The sequence below is a fragment of the Dermacentor albipictus genome, chromosome 9, assembly GCF_038994185.2.
Source record: "Dermacentor albipictus isolate Rhodes 1998 colony chromosome 9, USDA_Dalb.pri_finalv2, whole genome shotgun sequence".
Classification (NCBI taxonomy): Eukaryota; Metazoa; Arthropoda; class Arachnida; order Ixodida; family Ixodidae; genus Dermacentor; species Dermacentor albipictus.
Window position 1 is genome coordinate 49,163,244 of NC_091829.1, and position 20,669 is coordinate 49,183,912.

The following is a 20,669-nucleotide window of genomic DNA, read 5'->3' on the forward strand; positions in this document are numbered from 1 at the left end:
ATTTCATGTTTTATATATTGGGGATCAACTCTGTGTAGACAAATCCCATTAAAGTCGGTCCTTGAGGTAGAATTCTGGCTTAGCATTCTAGTGGTTTGTGTTGAACAATGAATTTAATTTCAAATATATTATATAACACTATGTTTGGCAAGCATCCTTTTGAACAACATTCTTTTTTGTTTTTTCATCTTGTGTGGTTGTTATATTTTCTTGGCAGCATTTGAAAACAGATGTGCAGGGTATGTGAAATAGAGCATTAGTTGATTTCAATATTTACAGGTGGCTCAAGGTATATTCCAGGAACTGAGAGGAGACCCCCAACAGTGCAACAAGGATCGCATCAAGGTTAGTGCTAGGAGAAGTTCATTTATGATGAGTGCCTCATGCCAGCAGTAAGACTTGAACAACTTTCTAGATTGCAAGCCATCAACAAGATTGCAGAGTGAATTTAATGCTTGTCAGTATGTAGTTTATGTCTTGTCAAGGCAATGAAAGTGGATAGCTGACAGGTGTCCTTCATGGTAATTGTAATATCTTACACGCAAGGCAAACAATATCTGTTGGGACACACGTGCACACATATGCATACACAGTGGAGCACTGAATTGTGTGGGCATCATTGCCATGTCTTCTGACTAGTATGTAAAATGTGCGTTTGTTGAAATTACATTTATATTCATTGAACTTGTCAATAGACACCTTTGGAATAGGGTTCAACGCCTTACGTACATTAAAGGTGTGCATGTTGCTGGATGCTATAGTGCACGCCTGTTCAATAGTTTATTTTAACATATGGAAACAAAAACGTTGGAGTGTGTTCGATGGGGGTGAAATGCAAAATCACCCATGTACTTAGATTTAGGTGCACGTTAAATAACCCCAGGTGGTTCAAATTTCTGGAGTCCCCCACTACGGCGTGCCTCGTAATCAGAAAGAGGTTTTGGCACGTTGAACTGCATAATTTTTTAAAACATTGGAATGTGCTGTGCATTAATAAGTAACCTTTCAAGTGAGCTTAGAAGGAGCAAAAGCTCGTCTCTACATTTTGGTGATCAGCGATAGCAAGAGCATAGCCATCGCGACAATTCGTGCTGAAGCAGGCACCACTAAAGCCCCTTGATCTTAGAAAGCACTCTCCTGCTTGTGTACACTTTTCTCCTCAGTTCTGTTCAGATTTTACTTTCCCACAGGCCAGCATACTGCGCCCATCACGCTTTTCCTGCCTGCAACCACTGGGTGCTGCAGACGGCCTGTGTGCACACTTGTTGTTCAGCTATTTGAAGAGTTATTGCGGAGTTATCGTCTAGTGACATGGTTATGACACTGTTAAGTGCTGGAAGATTGCTAAGAATATTACTTTTTTGCAAGAGATTCGGCGATAAACTAGCAGAAGTGCTCTAGAAAATTCACATCGAGCAGTAAGTGACCTCGGCTCTCTAGCAGGAAAAGGCTCCCTCGAGAGGAAGAGCATGCTGTCTTTCATTCTGAAATTTTGGCTCTTGTTTTTCGCCATGCTATGGTTTGACACTTTGCTTATGTGATTGTGAGCCCATGATATTTCTGGCGTTCTTGTCTGTTTGCAATGCCCAAAACTGGTAAGGGGTCTTCTAAGCAAATTAACACATCCACCTTCTTACATATGTAATGGCTCGTACCATGAATATTCGAAGTGTCATTAAATTAATAAGCTAGGTTAGCCTGCATACCACACATCAGATGTAATTGATGGCAGAATGCTAGTGCATTAGCTTGTATATAAATGTGTTGCATTTTACGTAATACTGGGTTAGTGTACGCATGGGCAATGGTGGTAGCAACATCCTGTGGCATTTTGTTCGACCACACATTTTTTGTTACATTGGTGTTCTTGTCAAAGAAAAAAAAAAGCTGAATGTTGACGATCATGTTGCTGCTGGTGCTTTACACCAGCAAAAGCAGGATATGGTTAGTCATTGCAATAGCAGCTCTGGATCGTAATGGTTAAACTCTGTGCCACAAGATGGCACTACAAACGTGGCTGCTCGCATTGTCTCTAAATGGTATTAATAGACAGGCTAGGCAGTCCCTTTAAGACCATGCTGCACATATTGGTACACCCTGTCTGATCTGATTTCTTTCTTCGTCAGGTGACTCAACAGAGAATGACAACGCAGCGGGTGACATGACTGTTGGCGGGCGCTTTTTTCCCCACACATCGTTTGTTCGCTTTGACGTCGCCAACACCCAGGGTATCCTTACTAAGATGCGGGAATTCAACACTCAAGTCCCTCCTACTGACACGGTGGACGATGAAGACTTGGTTCAGCTCATGGCACTAGCTTGTGCGTCAGGAACACCTAGCGATGCCCAAATGGCTGCTCTCGAAAGGGTTGTGCATTGGCCACAAGGTATGCAATGTTTCGCTGTGCTTTCCCTGCTTACTGAATTTGCTCGCATTTTTTTACATTCGGGCTTTCTTACACGTAGTGGAAGTCTACCATTTCTCCATCACTAGAATTTAAGGCATGGAAACAAGACCTTGTGTTTGGTGGTCAGCAGTTGTGGAGAGATGTGCTTGTTGGTAGTTCATGATGATACAGTGGGCTCTCTTTAAACGGAACCTCAAGGGTCTTTCATTAAAACTCTTCCAAACTCTTTCATTACCGCGAGAAAACGATAGCTTTTTATAGGGCTCCGGAAAAAATTAGTTACCACTACAATAATATTTCAGCACACAATGCAGCATAGCATATCATGCATAATGAAATGCTTTCCAAAAACATACGTTGCCAAAAAAAATTATTAGGTAAAACATAAAAATTCTAGAAAGCACCATTTTTGCTGCCAGTTCATAAAAAGAACAATAAAAAAACATATCTACAGAAATATTGATATCAACGAAAATTCAGAATGTACATTTCAAAGATAAATAACCCAGGAATAGTGTCTGAAAAAATTAATTCTCAGTGCACCGTTGTTCTTCGGATACAAAAAAGAAACAGACCAGTTCATCCCTCATGCCCTGCCTTGAAGCAGTCGCTGTATTTTGTGAAGCATAGGTCCACTCCACAATTTTCCCACAAAACGTATGGTTTTTGTTCAACTTTGTGGTCCTGGTAACACATATTGCAGTTCCGCCTTTTCGGAATCTTCTGAGCATGGTCCGATGAGAAGTCCAAGGAACGTACTTCACCAGTTTGTCTAGAGTCATGCACCTCTTCCAGGACCAATCGCTTTCAGCGTAGCTGGGCAAACTGCAAGATTATGCTTTCAAGCATATCTGTTTGCATTTTTGCAAATTGTCTTTATCACCTCTGCAGAGAACAATAGAAAGAAATCTCGCGTCGTTGTAAACTGTCTTGCGCTGATCTGTAGTGCTCGGCCAAGGTGTGCTACAGGCGGCCTTCTTGTCCTGAATGGAGGTTTCTTTGCTGCCAATGGCAGCACATCATAACCAAGTGAAGTATGCAATCTTAAGATAATCAGTAGAGCTCTCGGGTTGTGAAAAAAGATAAACAGATAAGCATACACAAGGAAGGTGACCACTCAAGTCCATAAAGGAAACTTGCTGGTAACAGCTGCGGATGTCCCATGCTGACTCAAAACATTGTCACCATCAGAACTTGAATCTGCTTTACTGTCATCTTCGGAATCGTAACTCGAGTCTTCATCACTAAATTCAAATGCGGATGCAGCATAGTTTCGAGCAAGACGCTTTTCTTGTGACACAGCCGCGTGGGACGACGCCATGGGAGTGACTTTTGATAACTGTCCAATGACACCGGCAGGGCCCCTTGCCAGGGTTTTACGAGAGAAGTGTTACCGAAACTCTTGGAAACTGGTTGTAAAAGCCGGGTCCACATGTTGGACAGGCGGCAGACCTTCAGAAATACACTTTAGTGGAATAAAACAACTGAGACTCCAAACCAAAGCTCACTAGGGAACAGGTGGCATCATTTTCCGTCAATTATCACCGCTAAGCACTATTGGATGGCAAAGCCAGCGATATAACTTACCGTATTTACTCGCATAATGATCGTAATCGCGTAATGATCGCGCCCCTGAATTTCGTCGTCAAAATTCAATTTTTTTTCTTTCCTGTGTAATGATCGCACCCTGAACTTGTCGCAGCGGTATGTTGTGTGCCAAGTCTAGCTAATCATGATCGCACTTACCATCTGTTGAATGCTATGCGAACGACTGTTGAAGACATGCCAAATGGTCTGCTCGCACCCAACATTCTTAAGCAGATGCCACATTTCATTCCTTTCATCACATTCCACACTTCCATGAAAAAAGCTACAACCAAACTTGCCTCGGCTTTATTTTTTGTAGGCTTCATAATGGTTTTGGTTAGGGCACTTTTCGATTCTTCTCGTTTGCACTCGTGGGCATGCAACAAATCGCAAGCGGCAACGATATTGGCCACGTTTACACTGATACATTAGAAGTGTACGTACCCTATTCATACGCCGGTGCTTGTAAAGCAGCTAAGATATTCGCCCACCCTTAGCAGAAACGTGCCGTAGTAGGATAGCAGTGAAGACAAATGCCGCAGTTTCTGCAGCATGCCCGCCATGTGTTTCTATGTCATTGGCAGTTAAGCGCGCCCACATCTGTTTCTGTCCCCTCAAAGTGGACATGGCTGCGGTATTGTCGCAAACTTGCCGATATTAAGGATATTATTCATTACTGATACAGAAGAAACTGCTTCACTGCGCGTAATGTACTCGTGAGAAGAAAAATCACGTTCAGCGCGTTTGGCTTGCTCCGTCGGCCACCATTCTTGTTTTGGTGTCCTGCACTGACAGCGGCAGCCGCCTTCTTGTCATCCCGTAGCAAATGCGGGATGAAAAATGAAAATGTTTCTTTTCATGGGAAATTTAACCTGCGTAATAATCGCACCCCAGAATTTGCATCAATTTTTTTGACAAAGAAGTGCCATCATTATGTGAGTAAATACGGTAATTCGCGACGTGCTGGGAGTCATTTGATTATAAAATTTTGATGCTAGTGCTGCTTAATCGGGAATGGAATGCTTTTTTCTCGAGTGAAGAAGAAATTGCGGCCACTGACCAAGTCGAGGTGAAAAAACAACACACAGAGACGTTTCGGGACCTGTACGAGTTCCTTGATCACACTGTGATCAAGGAACGCGTACGGGTCCCGAAACGTCTCTGTGTGTTGTTTTTTAACCTGTGATCAAGGAACCCGTACGGGTCCCGAAACGTCTCTGTGTGTTGTTTTTTCACCTCGACTTGGTCAGTGGCCGCAATTTCTTCTTCATCATGTTACCTGACCAGACGAACTTTCGTGGAACTCTTGACTACGTTTTTTCTCGAGTGCGGCAGAAGGTGACAGCCAGGCATCTTTTTGCTACAACATATGCACATTAGTTCACAAAAATCACGACATCGCCGGAGTGCGAAAATTTAAACTGATTCTGAAAGTGTAGTGCCTGTACTAACTACTGGATGGCCTTATATGGATGAGAAATGGCCCCACTAAGTCAAAATTGGCGATTTAAAGCATTATTCACCGGTGATTGATTTGAATAGGCATGGTACCGAAAGAGTTAAGAGGTAGTTCCATTTAAGTGATTTCCGTTTATCAAGATTCCATTGTATATAGGTATTAGCTGCCACATCGAGCAAAGTCACAGTCTGGTGGGCACTGGCTTAATTAATTAACCAAGGTTAGTGTGCATTGCGTCTGCTAGGTGTTGCACATCTCCATGTGCGTGCATGGCCTTAGTATTGCTAGGTACTTTAAAATGTACTTGCATACCTTAAAAACCATTGTTTTTTTTTTTTGGTTATGGCACAGTCCTGGTCTGCACTCTTTTAAATATGTACAAAAGCATTTAGCCTTGCGCTTTTGTCTTTGTACTGTAGTAAAATCAGTGACTGCTCATTGCAGTGCATTTTTAACAACTTAAGTGGTAACAGCGAGCCGTGAATGCTGGCTGCACTTCATCGATTTGTCACAATTGGTTGATTACCATATTTGCACCATTCTAACGTGCCCTTGATTATAATGCGCACTCGTTTACCGTGACCCCCCCCCCCCCCCCAAAAAAAAAGCCCTCAATTGTAAGTGCACCCATTTGCCACGACCTAAAGAAAGAAAAGTCCTTTACAGTACCGCGCACCTCGCTCTTTCATACAGGAATACAACCTTCTCTCATTTAGAAAAACAGATTTACTCCCAATATACTAACGTTGCAATAAATAAGAGAAAGGGTGCAGTTTTGCCTAAAAGGCCAAGCATGGATTATGGTAGCAAATTAGTAGACAGCTATACGAAAAGTAAGGATAGTAGTTTTATCGCCCACATAAACTTTTAAACATTCGGTTACTAACTAAATTAACAAGCATGGTGTCGCACGCGCATGCAAACATGAACACGTCTCGCGCAATGACCACGGGAACTCTTTATCAAAAAGCTGTAGTGGGGAAGCGCAGTAGCAGGAGCGAGCTAATTCACTTTCGTGCGGCCTCTCACTTCAACGTGCACCAAGCGATGAGAACACAGCATGGAATGCCTAGATGCATGGACTCTGTCTCCATTGCAGATAGCTTTAAAGATAGGGGCTGTGCGGCCATGCCGTACGTAGCAGCCACCGGAGTAAAACGCTACCCTTTCTGCCAGTCCCGCACTTAACTTTCAGGACCTCAGAACGCCCATTAAGCGGGCCGATTTCTGTCCGTCTCCGCACACGTGATCACTTTCCCTTTAATTGTGGCATTGTGATGAACTCTGCAAGTCTTTGCAGTCAGCACTTCCATGCTGATAGAGCAAATACGGGAAATGGGAAGAGCGGGAAGACGGATGGTGCACTAACCTAAGCATACATACTACAGCATATGGCGGAAGCTGCGCCAGCTAGGCTTGAAGCGTGTGTGAGGCGGCCATTTTCAAATGCCAGTGGCGATATGGTGATGCAGATTTAGGATTGTACTCAATTCTAACAGGCACGCAATTTCTGGATCTGTTTTATCGGAAAAAGAGTGCACGGTGATTCGAGTAAATACTGTAACCCACAATATCTGCGATACCCCAAAGCATGAACAGGGTGACGTGAACATCACTCAGTAGTAGAAAAAGAATTGTGAGCATGTGCTCACATAATATTGCATTATACACTTTATATTAGGAGAACTGCGCTATGGTAATTGTGATAATTAACTAGATGGCTTCTGCTTAGCGATTACACAACCAGAGGGGTTCTTTTAATATGTGGTTGCGATGCTACAACGGTGAATTCATTTTGCCTTGCAATTATATTGTTGGCTTTTGTACTTTGATTTGCTGCTACAAAATGACAACATATACGAGGATTATCTGTGAAACGGCAGCCTCTAGATTTATTTATTTATTTATTGAACATACCTTACAGGCCCCTTTACAGGGCATTGAGTAAGGGGGGTAATAAAGAAAGTACAAAGTAACTTGACGGTGTACAGCGTACGGCTCAAATTTGCAGGTTAACATCAAGGAGAGGAATCGATGATAATGTGGTATGGCGGCAAGTACAAGGTCGGGCGGGAAAAAGGATAACACGAAGAGAGAAAAAAAAAATATTGGCTGGCATTATACATATGGAAAAACTGGATACAAGAACTATAAAGTATACCGATAACAATGACGACAGTAACAAGAAAAGAAACTACAACCAAAGATAGACTGACAAATATGCGGAATCTAGGCGCATGAGTAGTTGGCAGGGTTTAAAATACGCATAATGGTAGGGCATGATAAAAACGCAGGAACTAATGGCGTGCACAGTAAAAACATTTATCAATATAAGGAATGCAGTCGGGCACAAAGTGGGATACTGAAGAAAAAAAAAAAACACGTGCAGTGGTACAAAAAAATGACGGATGTCTTTGGTCTTAAAGCTGTCAAAATAGCAAATAAATAAATACATGGGTAGTATACAGAACATGGCACCGGAAGTAAAATAAAACTGGAAATACTAGTGGCAAGTTTTTATTGCGAAAAGAAAGAGTGCAGGAGTTGACGGAAATTATCGTGGTCTGGTTCGGATGCAATGTTGTCTGGAAGATCATTCCACAAACGTATGGCGCGTGGAAGAGCAGATGCGTTGAAGGTGTGAGTTGACCCATATAATCGCGTGAAACTTAAGTGATTATGCAACCGACGTGATGGGATGGAAGGAGCGTCAAGGTGAAATGGGAATGGTCTGTTGCTGCATGCGTATTTGTGAAAAAGGCATAAAAGGGCAATGTCGCGACGAGCACTAAGGGGTTCAAGTGAAAGATTGAGCTTAATTTGCGTTATGCTGTTATGGTTGTCATAATTGCGTGAAATGAAACGGGCAGCCCTATTCTGAACTGCTTCAAGCATGTTAATTAAATAATTTTGGTAGGGGGACCAGATAGATGCGGCGTATTCAAGCTGTGGGCGAACGAAGGTCTGATAAGCTAGATGACGAACGTGAGTGGGACAGTTATGTAAATTTCGACGTAAATATCCTAAAGATTTTGAAGCTTTTGCGCTTATGGTGGTAATATGGTGAGACCAGGAGAGGTTGGGTGTGAAATGAATACCAAGGTACTTATAAGATGATGCCTGCGACAGTTGGTAGTTGTTAATGGTGTAGTAGTAGTTGGAAATGTTTTGCTTGCGTGTGAAGGAGATTATTTTGCATTTCTCTGTATTCAGCGACATAACCCATTTTTTACACCAGTTGTTAATGCGGTAAAGGTCGTTTTGCAGCGTTAAGTGGTCATCGGCACAGGTTATTGGACGATATATGATGCAATCGTCAGCGAAGATTCGCATGCAGGAAGAAATGTTTTCTGGCAAGTCATTTATGTAGATTAAAAACAATAGGGGGCCGGATGCAGGACATCGTAACACTGAGTTGAAAGACTGCTATTATAATTCCCTTTCGCTCTTCATTGTGGCGTTATTAGCTTGACACAACACAGAAGCCACTATTAGCGGCGATCAAACAGCTTAATAATTTTAGCTCCTCAAATAATTGCAACTTTGTGGCATTGCTGTCATGTGCATAATCATGTAAGGGCGATAAAAATTGTCTCATCTGAAGCAACCTGATAATCCTTCTAAAGTACTGTCACTTGCAGTGGCCTAGCTTGCTTAATTGAATTCATTAACTGTTTGTGTTTCACACTGTTTAAAAAGGTCAAAAATACAGTCAATGACCAATTTTATGGTCTGCCAGTTTTTCAGACATTCCTCGTTATACGTATGTCTTTATAATCTTTGTGACACACATCTTCATGAGCTTGGTGCGTAGTCGAGTGATTGTGTTGTGTGTTCTGCAACACTAGGCCTTGCTGCTTCAACGATCGTCACCAAGCTTCCTGCTAATTAGTGCCGTGCTTTTCATCGAGAGAATTTGCCAGTGACTTCGAAGTGCGAAAAGCCCTGCCATAGGTTGATGGTAGAAAAGAAAGCATCATCACCAAACAACTTGAGGACAGCCAGTCACAAGCCAATGTGGGCAAGGAGTTTGGCATTTATTAAGCAGATTATTTCAGATTTCCTCATAAATTGATAAAATGCCACGATCGCCAAGCAGTTCCTGGTATTGCGCTGCACCTTAAAATAAATGGAAAAGAGTTTCGCACTCCAAATCGAACATTGACTGTAAAACAAAGATTGCTCACAAAAAACGAGACCTTAATTAAGAGAGTAGGGAGAACACAAGCGAAACATACACAAAAAGCCCCAAGAAAATGCCGAAACAGAAGCTGTGTGGCCGACTGCCAGTCCCCGTTGAATGACAGTTTGCACTATTTTCAAGTCAACAGAACTGCAGTGCGCATTTTCTCCAAACATTTTCCATTTGAAGGCAATAATACTAATATCAGTTCACTGCAGTCACTGTGTTTCATTGCCAGAAAATTGGGCCAAATCATTCTCGGTGGAATGCTGCCGTCTACATTTCAATGCGCGTCATCCTGTGTACACTAACTCTGCAACAGGGCTATCATCTGTAGTTTGATTTCGCAGCAAATAGCACTCGTAGGAACATTTGTACATGAAGTTAAACATGAACAGTTGTCAAGGGACAGGTGTATATGAAGACACAGGTGTCCCTGTCCCTGCCTGCGCTGTACCGATAGACCATCGTGGTTAGTCAGCCTGTGAAGGAGTATCTTTACCTAGTAGAAGTAGTTGCAGGGGACCCGTATCATTGGAAAGAGTTCTTTGTGCAACTAAGAATGGGTTGGGGTGCATATAGCAGGCATTAATTGAAATGGCAGATTACCAGTATTGCTGCAAAGAAATTTATATACAAGAGTTGCTGCTTTTCCCAGCACACATCCAGCAATACTTCGTTTTTATGTTGAACATTTGTTGACTGTATCCTAAGAAATGAAGCTAGCTGAGAGTCAAATGAACACGTGTATTAGTGATGCTTCGCCTTGCCGTGGTAACACTTCCGGTTATGGGCTGTAGTCCCTAAAATGAATGAGATTACAGAAGCGAGCTTCCCCCCATGATTTGTCATATTGCAGGGAAAGCAGCTTTAAAGGCATGCGCGCAATCCGTGCTTCTCTGCTTTCAGAGTTTGTGTTCCCGGCGCTGGACCTGCTGCGGCTTGCACTGCGAAATCCCACAGTGAACAACCACGTCTGCAGTCTGAGTGGGCCGCAGCTTTGCAGCCACCTGATTGGTCTGCTCTCGTCTACGGGCCCTAACGCAGCAGCCAATCAGATGTTAGTCCTGCGCAGCCTTTGCAACCTTTTCTCCCAGCCCAGCGGCGAGGCGTTGGCGCTGCGCGAGCGTGAGCGGTTACTTGGCGCCCTTCAACGGCGAGCTACAGCCGGTGGTGCCAACAAGAATACACAGATTGCAATGTCCACACTGCTGTTGAACTATGCCGTAGCTCATCTGCGGGCTGGGGCAGCATGCAACACACAGGACACGGAACGGATGGTGCAGCTGCTGACGGCCATGGTCGCAGTTGCGGCCGAGCTGACAGACGGCGAGGCGCAGTTTCGTCTGCTCGTGGCTGCAGGCACGCTGTGCAACGTGGAAGGATCGGGGACCGCCGAGATTCGCGAGCTGGCGATTGCGCTTGAACTCCCGCGGGTCGTGGAGAAGTGGGTGGTGACAGACTGCCCTGAGAAAGTGAAGCTGTGTGCGCAGCAGTTCCTGGAATCCTTGAGGTGAAATCGCACAGGGTGCACGGCTGTCTAGGCTGGTAAAGTGAAACTGATCTGTCGCCATGTGTTTTGTTTTTTTTTCTTTCAATTTTTTTTCTTGGTGTTCAATTTTGTGCGCACAATAACCCCTCCCATTGGTTCCCCTAGGTGGAGGTGCAGGCTGTCCAAATTCTGGAGAGAGCTTTTGTGAGACTTCTATCTTTTAGTTTGTCTTTTCTGTTACTGTAAGAGAAGAGTCGAAATGGCAAGTTTTAATAAATTCTCGGTAAGTATTCTATCTTTATTGGTTTGTTTCCCAAAGCTTCTGCGGTTGCAGAGGAATATGTTGTATTGAATGACTGCGTTAAACTGAAGCGGCGCATAAGCCTGTTCCGGAAGCCCTGAGGCAAAAAAGTGTATTTTTCTTGGTTTACTGGCTCGGGAAGTGAGCCTTGTGGATCTCCAACATACCTTTCTCTTCTTCTCTTCCATTTTCTGTAAATGCCGTGTTATCCCTCGAATACTGATACTCGGGATCCCCTTAGGTTTAGATACGGCTCATTGAAAATCGCCGTGCAACTGCCTGTATAACCTTCCTTTTGGTGTGTGCAGCAGCAGGCACTGTTCTTGCGTCGCACCATGCAACCTAACCCAAACAAGAATGGCGACGTCACCTTCGTGAACCCTCCCCCAACTTGTTCCAACACTGTTTCTGCTTGACTGTGACAGGCTTGCACCCTTGTGCATTTTATTCGCACTGCTCGAATACCTCTTGTAAATACTAACTGCCCACTGGTTCCAGTCTGGCTGCCCAAACACATCTTTCTTTTGAACGCCTGTGTCATCATAAACTTGCACAAAAGCAGTTGCAACTTGATTTGAAGAGAATAGATTGTCGTCGTTTTCAAGGCAAACTTGTCGTCGTGCATTGTGCAACGAAAATTTACTTCTCCTCTGGTGCCCCAGAACAGTTAGGTGACTCATAAAAACTTTGGTGCAAAATTTCTACACTGCTTTAAAATGTGAAGGAAAGTCACTGGCACACCAAACGGTCAAGGTTTCTTGATCAAATGGCATTGTAGACTTTCTCATGTGACCTGAAATGGAAATTTTTCTACATTTGCAAAACACTGTTTTTTTTTTGAAATCGCAGATTATTCGATTAACCTAGGTGCTTGCTATCAATCGGGAATGTATTCTGATTGATGCATTTCGCTCAAGGCAGACTCGAGAGAGACGCATAGACATGAAAAAAAACTTGGAAAACAAAGTTTGCAGAGATGCTGGAATTCCCGTTTTCAGTCTGTGCCAGGCATGCATGCCAACTGAAAGCTTCTTGTTATGCCTCATTGCAGACAGTTTCGAATTGCCTTGGACAGAAACTTTTGCTTTTTCTGACAATTTAACCTCGCAGCAGCAACTGAGTGAAGGTATGAAAACATAGCTTACTCAACAAATATGCAGGCTGGTTTGTGAAATTTTAAGCCCGAATTGCCCAGTTGACAAGTGCCGAAGCTGAATTACTGGGATCAGCTTGCATTAAATCGAAAGCATGTGTCAATTGTGAAAAATCTTTGTCGTAGCTTGGGCTTAGCTTGTATTTTGCATTACATTTGGTTGGCCAAGCTCAACTTTGGTCCCAAATTGGGCACCCTATATGCCTCCCTTTCTTCCCATTGTGCCATGGTATCCATGACCTGCGAAAAAATTATCCCAGAGAGCTTTGCACTTGTAAAGCACTTAATTGTTGCAAGCCATGATTTAAACAGTGCCTCAGCTGATGGACAAATAAAGTGCTTTCTATTTTTCTGAAGCGTATGATAAAAAAAAAAGGTCTTGTGCTTTAGGAAGCTTTGCATTGCAGCTGTTGTCATGGATTAAGCTCGCTCTGTGGATAAGGCTGCAACGGAGGGATAGCGTTTGATACCGCAAATGCACTGAAACAAAATGCACTTCACGTTACTGCAAAATCCCCGAAGAATCTATACATTGAGCGCAATGGGCAGTATGTGCACTGTTTTGACATTGCAAGTGCTAAATGCTACAATGCAAGTAGTTAGTTGGTTGCACAGGCACCAGTGCCCTTTGGTAATCTTTCTGTGAAACTGCTTCAGTAGTGCCTCTGTGCCATGTTTAGAAGAAGTCTGGTCCCTTACTGAAAGCTCGAACAAAGGTGCACGTCATCACACTTAAGCTTCACATTAGAAGACTCGGGAAACTGTCGCATGTTGTTAATGCTTATTGCACTTGCTAAAAAATAGGTGCTGTTATTCACCATTCAAAGCCATTTGCCAAACTTTGATATCACCCAAAGGCCTAAAGTGTTGCCTTTGATTGCCTTATCATTGAGCTAAATGGGTCCCCGATGTCAAAAAATAGCAACTAGGAGCTGGTGGGATAAATGTGAGGTAGTTGCTTGGGCACTGACACTTTAAGGTAGCTTAGTTTATTTAAGCATATTTGGGACTAAGTTTGATTTAATCTGTTTCATTATTTTGGCTTATCAAAGGCCAAGTTTGATAACTGGCACCAGACATTAGTGACTGCACTGCAATGTCGGGACATAATCCCGCATTTGATTTCTTAAGCCACAGGAGACAACTTTTACTGTATATACATGTGATACATTTCAAGAACACTGAAATAAGGTTGTGCTTTTCTATTGAGTACTTATCTGCTGCAGCGCCGAAGCAACGTCAATATTGTTTACCCGAACTGCCGTATAACTGATGCAGTGCAATGTTGCGTCAGAGTGCTGATAACTCTCGCGACAGTGTCATGGAGTGGCAAGAAATGGTGCCCAATAGCCAACTGGTGAGTTGTTGCAACCAAAGAAATTAAGTGTAGGACTTTTCCTCTTCTAAGGATGCTTCAAAGAAACATGTGCCTCACCTCTTAATTGCCTAGTCGTGCAGAAGTGTAATGCAAAAGGATAGACAGTTGGGCGAGTTGGTACGGTAGCATGGTCTTGGCTTGTAGCGCGAAATGAGCATGGAAAGGAGCGCTCGTCCTGTCTGCTCCTTTCTGTGTCCGTGTTCACTTCGCGCTACAAGCCAAGACCGCGCAGAAGTGACTGGCCATGTCGGTCAGTTGTGAATGATTGTCAGCTAGCTGTGTGTGTCCGGAAAGGCGCGTGTAACTTGTGAATTGTTCTCCGATAGGCCATTCGGCCTGTGTTGCAAGTGTCATACCTGCTAACCTGTGAAATTTAAAATTTGTAAGAGCCCTGAGGACATATCGAAAGAGGGGAGGGAGATTAGCCCGGATTTCTAAAATGTACCCATGAGTGCACCCCTCGTGATATACTAATGCACTTTGGTAATGATTTACCTTTAGATGCAGGGCACAAGCAGCAGCAAACATTGATGAGCCCAAATCAACTAGCAACAGACTGTTTCTAGATCGGCAACCTTTTGGCAGCTTTGCTGTTGCTGATTGTGCCTGCTCCAGGAACTTGTCTGAATAAACTTGCTCAAAGCAGATACCGTTTTGGTGGCCTTTCATAATCGGAAGACTTTGGAGACAGAGGAGCGAGACTTTTTTGCAAATATGGTACATTTCCTTTATAAAGTACGATGAAACATCGTAAAATTGTAGAGCAAGTTCAAATTCTTAAGCTTTTCAGAAAGTTCAGGAAGGTTGGAAGATGTGCACATGATAGGAACAATGAACAAATATTTTGGGGCGGTAGTCTCAATTAACTTACGGCAGTGCTATCACTTCTGCAAGATTTTACACAAGTAACAACATATGCATCGGCATCTAGGGGTAATAGTGTTCCGTGCACTGCGTAAAGATAGCGTGTTTCGCACTGTGCCAGCAATGCTTTGACTGTAGGCAGAGTGTTTGGTTCTTCCTCCTGCTTGGCTGACCTAGACTAGATTTTGTGACAACACATACGGTAAGTGAGGTGGGAGCGTGACCTTGAAGCTTGTTGCAGAGAGCACATGCGCGGAAGCGCAGCGGTGCACAAGTGATGCTTGGCACTAGCGTTGATTGAGCCATCTTTGATGTTTTCAGAACATGCTGCATGTTGTTACCTTAGCAATGCGTGAGCCATTTGACCAAACACATCGGCACTGCCATCGTAAAGGTTGCGCAGCACTTCACTGCTTTTGCCAAACTGGTTTCCTGTCGGGAAGCAGCTGGAAAGTACCGTTAGAACTCGGTCACTCGTAATTGTTGCAGCTTGGTTGGTGTCACCACCTGTTTCATTGGGAGGTGAAAGAACTCAAATTTGAATGATGCTGTTTAACAGTGCAAAGGACAAAGACTTGAAAGATGTGCAAGGAACATCTACATACACATGAGTGTGCGTGTGTTCCCTTCCGTTTTTATTTGTGCTGTTAGAACACTGTTGACAAGATGAAGCAACAAACCCAGATCATTGTATTGTCGTAATTTGAAGGACTGTATTATAAAGCTGACAAAAACTATTTCGTTTTGTGGCCTGTTTTTGTAGCAACACTCCATGGAAAGAGTAGGCTATTCATATGCATTAAATAACATATGAACTAATGTCCCAAGGCACGTGTCATCGCAGAATTGAAGCCAGCCAGCCTTGAAAATGCATGTTGATTTTCTTATGTTTGCCCAAGCATATATACGAGAAATGCATCCTCTCTGCTGAAGCATGCACTGATTTTCCACATGAAATTGTCGCCAGACTATTAAGTGAGGCTTTTGTGGGGACAACAGCCTCCTTGCAGCACATCTTGTGCTTCAGGGATAAAGGTGGTGTCCATTTCGTAACTCCCAGCAACAGTTGCTGCACAGTACTGAAAACTTGATCTTGAAGGCATACCGTGGGCACCAGCTCCACAAAGCTCGCCCTAAACACTGGTTGACTTCAGTTCAGCAATTACATGTGCTAAAAAATTTCTGCAAACATTTGACTGGCTATTTCATATTGGTTAACTGGTTACTCATTTATGCTGTATTCTTGCTGTATGCTGTACTGTGTTGCCTTCAAATGTTTCTTTTATGCTCGTGTTCAGTGAAATGCAATGTATTACAGTGAAACACGGAAGATTACAGGGCATAAGATTTGCAAAAAGCCTGTGCACAAAGCTTCAAAGTCAGAGTTTCAATCTGGTAGTTATTGTGACCTACACAGGAATGCATTAAATTGGAAGCATGCCATGCCTTAACGGAACAGGAATGCACAGTTGTCGAGGAGCTCGTGTCCCGTAAACTTTTGTGGCTGACTGTGCATTGCATGCTCATGAAATCTAACCCGATGCCTTGCTTGACATCTGTATTTTCTTTCTGTACTGTCATTTTTTTTGCACCACTTCATTTATTTTGAATAAACTAAGCACTTACTGTGTTTCTACAACTGCACCCTTGTGCATTTAAAGGGACATTAAAGAGAAACAAATAAACTTTGTACAAACTGGTGTATTTCAGAATTTTATTTTTGTTAATTTCATGGCAAGAGGTTATAATACAGGAGAAAATAGACTAAGCTCCCACTTTTTGAAGGCTATTTCGTCAGTATGACGTTGCAGATTTCAAAGTATTCAAAGATTTCAAAATTTCAAAGCTGGTTGTGGTGCAGAAAGAAATTGCTAAAACTTGCAGTTCTTGGCTCCTTCACAATACTACTTTGCACTATTCCATCCTTGCCGATAAAATATCGACTAGGCCTGAACAGGGGCCGTCAAAATCCACAACATCGTAGCGGTTCATTGAGGGAACTTCAAGTCGGCCGCAGCACCAATCTTTCACTTAGCTTGTTTCATGGATTATCAAGCCTCCTCTCGCAGTAACAATTGCTTTTTTTTTCATATTGCAGAAGGGTAATTTACTAATGCAGTCTAAATTTATTTCTAGTTAGTGTCCCTTTAAAAACCCAAGCATTTGTTTCTATATGCCATGAGTAGAATGACTTGTGTGCCATGGCAGGCAGATAAACCTCAACTTCTTAAGTTCTTCAAAATTCACTTCTAAAGCACCAATTGGGCGCAGTCATTCAACATCGTGAGTGGTATTAACCCGTATTACATTAAAGAAATCTGCATATCTTTATTTTTGTGTTTGGCTTTCTTTTTTTTTCGTTAATGGAAAAGCAGTGGTCATAAAATAGGCTGATGATGATAAATAGAAAAGCGTAAAATTCTTCATTGTGAGTTACTATGACCTTAGTGCTATTTGGGAAAGGCCCCTAAATTGCATGTGTTCTCCACAGAACAAAGTGTGCGTTGTTTTTTGCTGAGGATAAGTAGTGGAAGCCTTCAAAGCAAACCCAGTTTAGTGTTTAACAAGTGTAAGCTTTATAGACGTTTTGGAAGTGGCATTAAAGTGGTGGCGAGGTAGGCGTTTATTCACGCCTATCCGCATGTAATGATGACGTGACGGGTGCTTTCAAAATGGTTAGCTGTGCGAGGAAATTCTGTGTGCTTCAAATTATCCTTTACCTGGGACAGCTATCAATCGCAATTTTTTTCATTTCGTCAGATATGATGCGAGAACTTCCATTTCTCAATTGTGATGAATTTCAAACAGATAAGCTCCACATTGCATACTGACAAGGCCCGGTAAAAACTTTAATTCAAAGTTTCAAGCAATGTTGACTAATATATGATGTGAAAGTTGGTGTTTAACAATATTGAACACTTCTGCAAGTGTTAGAAATTGTATGCCACTAAAAAAAAAAATTGCAACAGCTGTTTCTGAAGTGTGCAAGGTTGTGTACGTGTGATGAATAAACTACATTTGTTTCCATGTTCTTCTCGAAAGTGAGGTCATTCATGACACCTGCTAAAAAAGATGTAATGGTGGGGTGCTTTGAGATGCTCAGTTTTCTTTCAGGCTTACTTCTCATCGTAAACAGCTTATTGCCTGTTCCGTCCTGGCCAATATTAAAGATGAGCAATGCTTTATATTCGAGACAATCATTTCCTTATCTTGCTGTTGATATCAAGAAAGTACTCGGAGGCAGAATTAATAGAACAGGTATGAAGGAGCTAGTAGACACATTTTTGCATTTATCTTCTTGAAGACCAATAGGCATTTTTGTTGGGCTGCCTAGATATGAATGAGCATGTAGAAACATTTGTGTGCTTGAACACAAATAGGCTTTTCCATTTGCCTGCCTTTTTTTATGTGCACTCAAGAGTTTCAACTGAAATTTGAGGTGCAGGCTCCTTACACAGTGTGCGTATCATCTGGACACCTGGACATGCCTCTCTCCATGTTAATGAACACGCTAATGTAGTAGCCTGAGAGCTTGCTAACCGGGTGCCATTTGAAGAGCTGTACAACCCAGATGATGCACCAGCAGTACTGAACTACACTGAAAATCTACAACTTTACAGAGGTAGCAGGAGGCTCTTACCCCCATCACACCATTCCCTTAGCTGAGAAGATGCCGTTGCATGGTGCATGGTGACAGCTACAAACTAACTCATTCCAGTGTCTCTTACCTTCCCCTCTTCCACCGCACACAATATCCCTCGTACTGTCCCTACTGCGGAGCAAAACCTTCACCTTCCTCCTGGGAGACTGCGCTGACCAGCTTAGACCCGCAAAAGTGGGAATGGCTGATCCAGCAGGCATGCGGAGTGGCACAAGCCAACTCCACCCCATGAGGAAATAGCCCCCCTCATTAACAATACATTTCTCTCTCTTTCTATCCTTTCACAAGCGCATTGCCTCTGAAGGAAGCTGAATGCCAGGCTGGGGTATGCTTGCCCCCATTTGAACCAGTGGGCACCCAGCGACAGTGGGGCATCGAGCCCATCACCTCCCGGAACTGATGTGGGTGCTATATGACTAGGTCATGGCGGTGACACAAATGTGCAGCAGAAATGAAGTACAGACTATATGTTGCGACTGAATTGCAAGAATGTTGCACGTTTGAATCGGAGTGTCCAAGTGGCTTATCAAGTCTAGATTTTATGGTGATTAACAGAGCGACCATGATGCCACAATGTGGGTTGTTTGCAACATACTTTATTCACCAAGCACAACGCTCACCTAGGCAACACTGAGAGTTGGAATCCACTCGCGTTGAACAAGAGCATGAAGACGCAAGTTTTCATGCCCCCATTTTACAGGACAAATTACGGCTCGGCGTCTTCGAATCGGCAATTCAACAAGAGCGCCGTGCTTATACGAAGTTTATACAGTTCCTGCAGTGGTGGTTGTGCTACAAATTTTACAAGAACACACAGTAATTTGTTGCCTTGAGAACTTGCAAGGGCAAATGTATGCAGCCATTATATTCGCATACTTGCACATGGCCGTCAACATTGGAACTACCGAATGTTCATCCTTGTATCAAGATTCCTGAAGCTATCCAATGTAGAGCATGTCCAGTATGGGTACAGACATCTTTTGTTCTCATGAAGCAACATCACAAAACAACCCTTTGCATATGGAAACAACTGCTGAACTGATTTGAATGATGTTTGTGACATTTAAGAGAAAGATTTACTGTGAATGAATCAGAATTTTAATTTAGAACCACGAATATTCTACATGCCCACTATGGTTGCTTAGTGGCTATGGTGTTGGGCTGCTAAGCACAAGTTCGTGGAATTGAATCCCGGCCACGGCGGCCACATTTTGATTGGTACGAAATGCAAAAACTCCTGTGTACTTAGATTCAGGTGCACATTAAAGAACCCCAGGTGCTCCAAATTATTCCGTAGTCTCCCACTACGGCGTGCCTCATAATCAGATCGTGTTTTTGGCATATAAAACCCCATAATTTAAAGATATATTTAAATTCTACAAAGATTGCTTAAAATCGGTAAGCTTAACAAAGAAAACAAGAGTTAGGTTTAACTTACGCAACCCTGCGTCAAACACAGAAATTGCAGTTCTGTGAATTTAATTTAAGCGTCTCATGTGGGCAAACATGATGTACGAGTTCACAGTTATGAAACTTGAAATTACTAAAAGCTTATTTTTCAAGGGTCCTACTCGCGAATTAGTGGTTTGTTACAGAATGTTGTATGTCGCCGACCGATAATTCGGACATGCTTCACGGCGTTGCCACTTGAGCGACCAAAATTTCAGACACCTTACAGCGCGCCATGTAATAATTCAGGTTCCAACTGTGTGACCGTATGATAATTTAGCCATTGAGTTGAGCAGAAATAGCTATATTTTCGTTTTGATATGTCGCCTCCTCAAAGCCTATGCATCAACTGTGATTTCGTTTACCTGTAGCGATAGCCTGACAATGGTCTAGATACGGGCCGCTTTTTCGTAGCGATGCCTTCTGCTCAATTCTATGCAGCTCTTTATCTACTGTTTCTCGCCAGCTAATCCCGTTGCTAATGTGTGCAGAGCGTCGCCTGACCACTGACAAAGCACAAAAAGCTCGAAAATGAATAGCATAAAAGTCATTGCTAGAAAATTGCGGCCATGGAATATCTAAGCCAAAGGCAAGTATATGTGTGCACTGCAATGCATTGACAAACTTTGGGTATATTCATTTATTTTATTGTCAAGAGTGGTAACGTTCACACCATTCTTTAGAAAATTTTGTAATTTTTAGGGCTCACTTTTGTAGGGTACTTTCGTTTTCAT

At 42.8% G+C, this 20,669-nt stretch overlaps 1 protein-coding gene across 1 annotated transcript in view; it reads left to right on the plus strand.

Moving 5' to 3' along the window:
* Positions 1–12,939, plus strand: part of Plap (phospholipase A2 activator protein) — a 37,939-nt gene extending 25,000 nt beyond the window's left edge. Inside the window, exons 8-10 of the mRNA XM_065449494.1 lie at positions 280–345; positions 2,127–2,387; positions 10,547–12,939. Coding sequence (XP_065305566.1) covers positions 280–345; positions 2,127–2,387; positions 10,547–11,154 — 935 coding nt within the window. The 3' untranslated portion in view covers positions 11,155–12,939. The remainder of the gene's footprint in view (positions 1–279; positions 346–2,126; positions 2,388–10,546) is intronic.
* Positions 12,940–20,669: the final 7,730 nt, after the last annotated feature.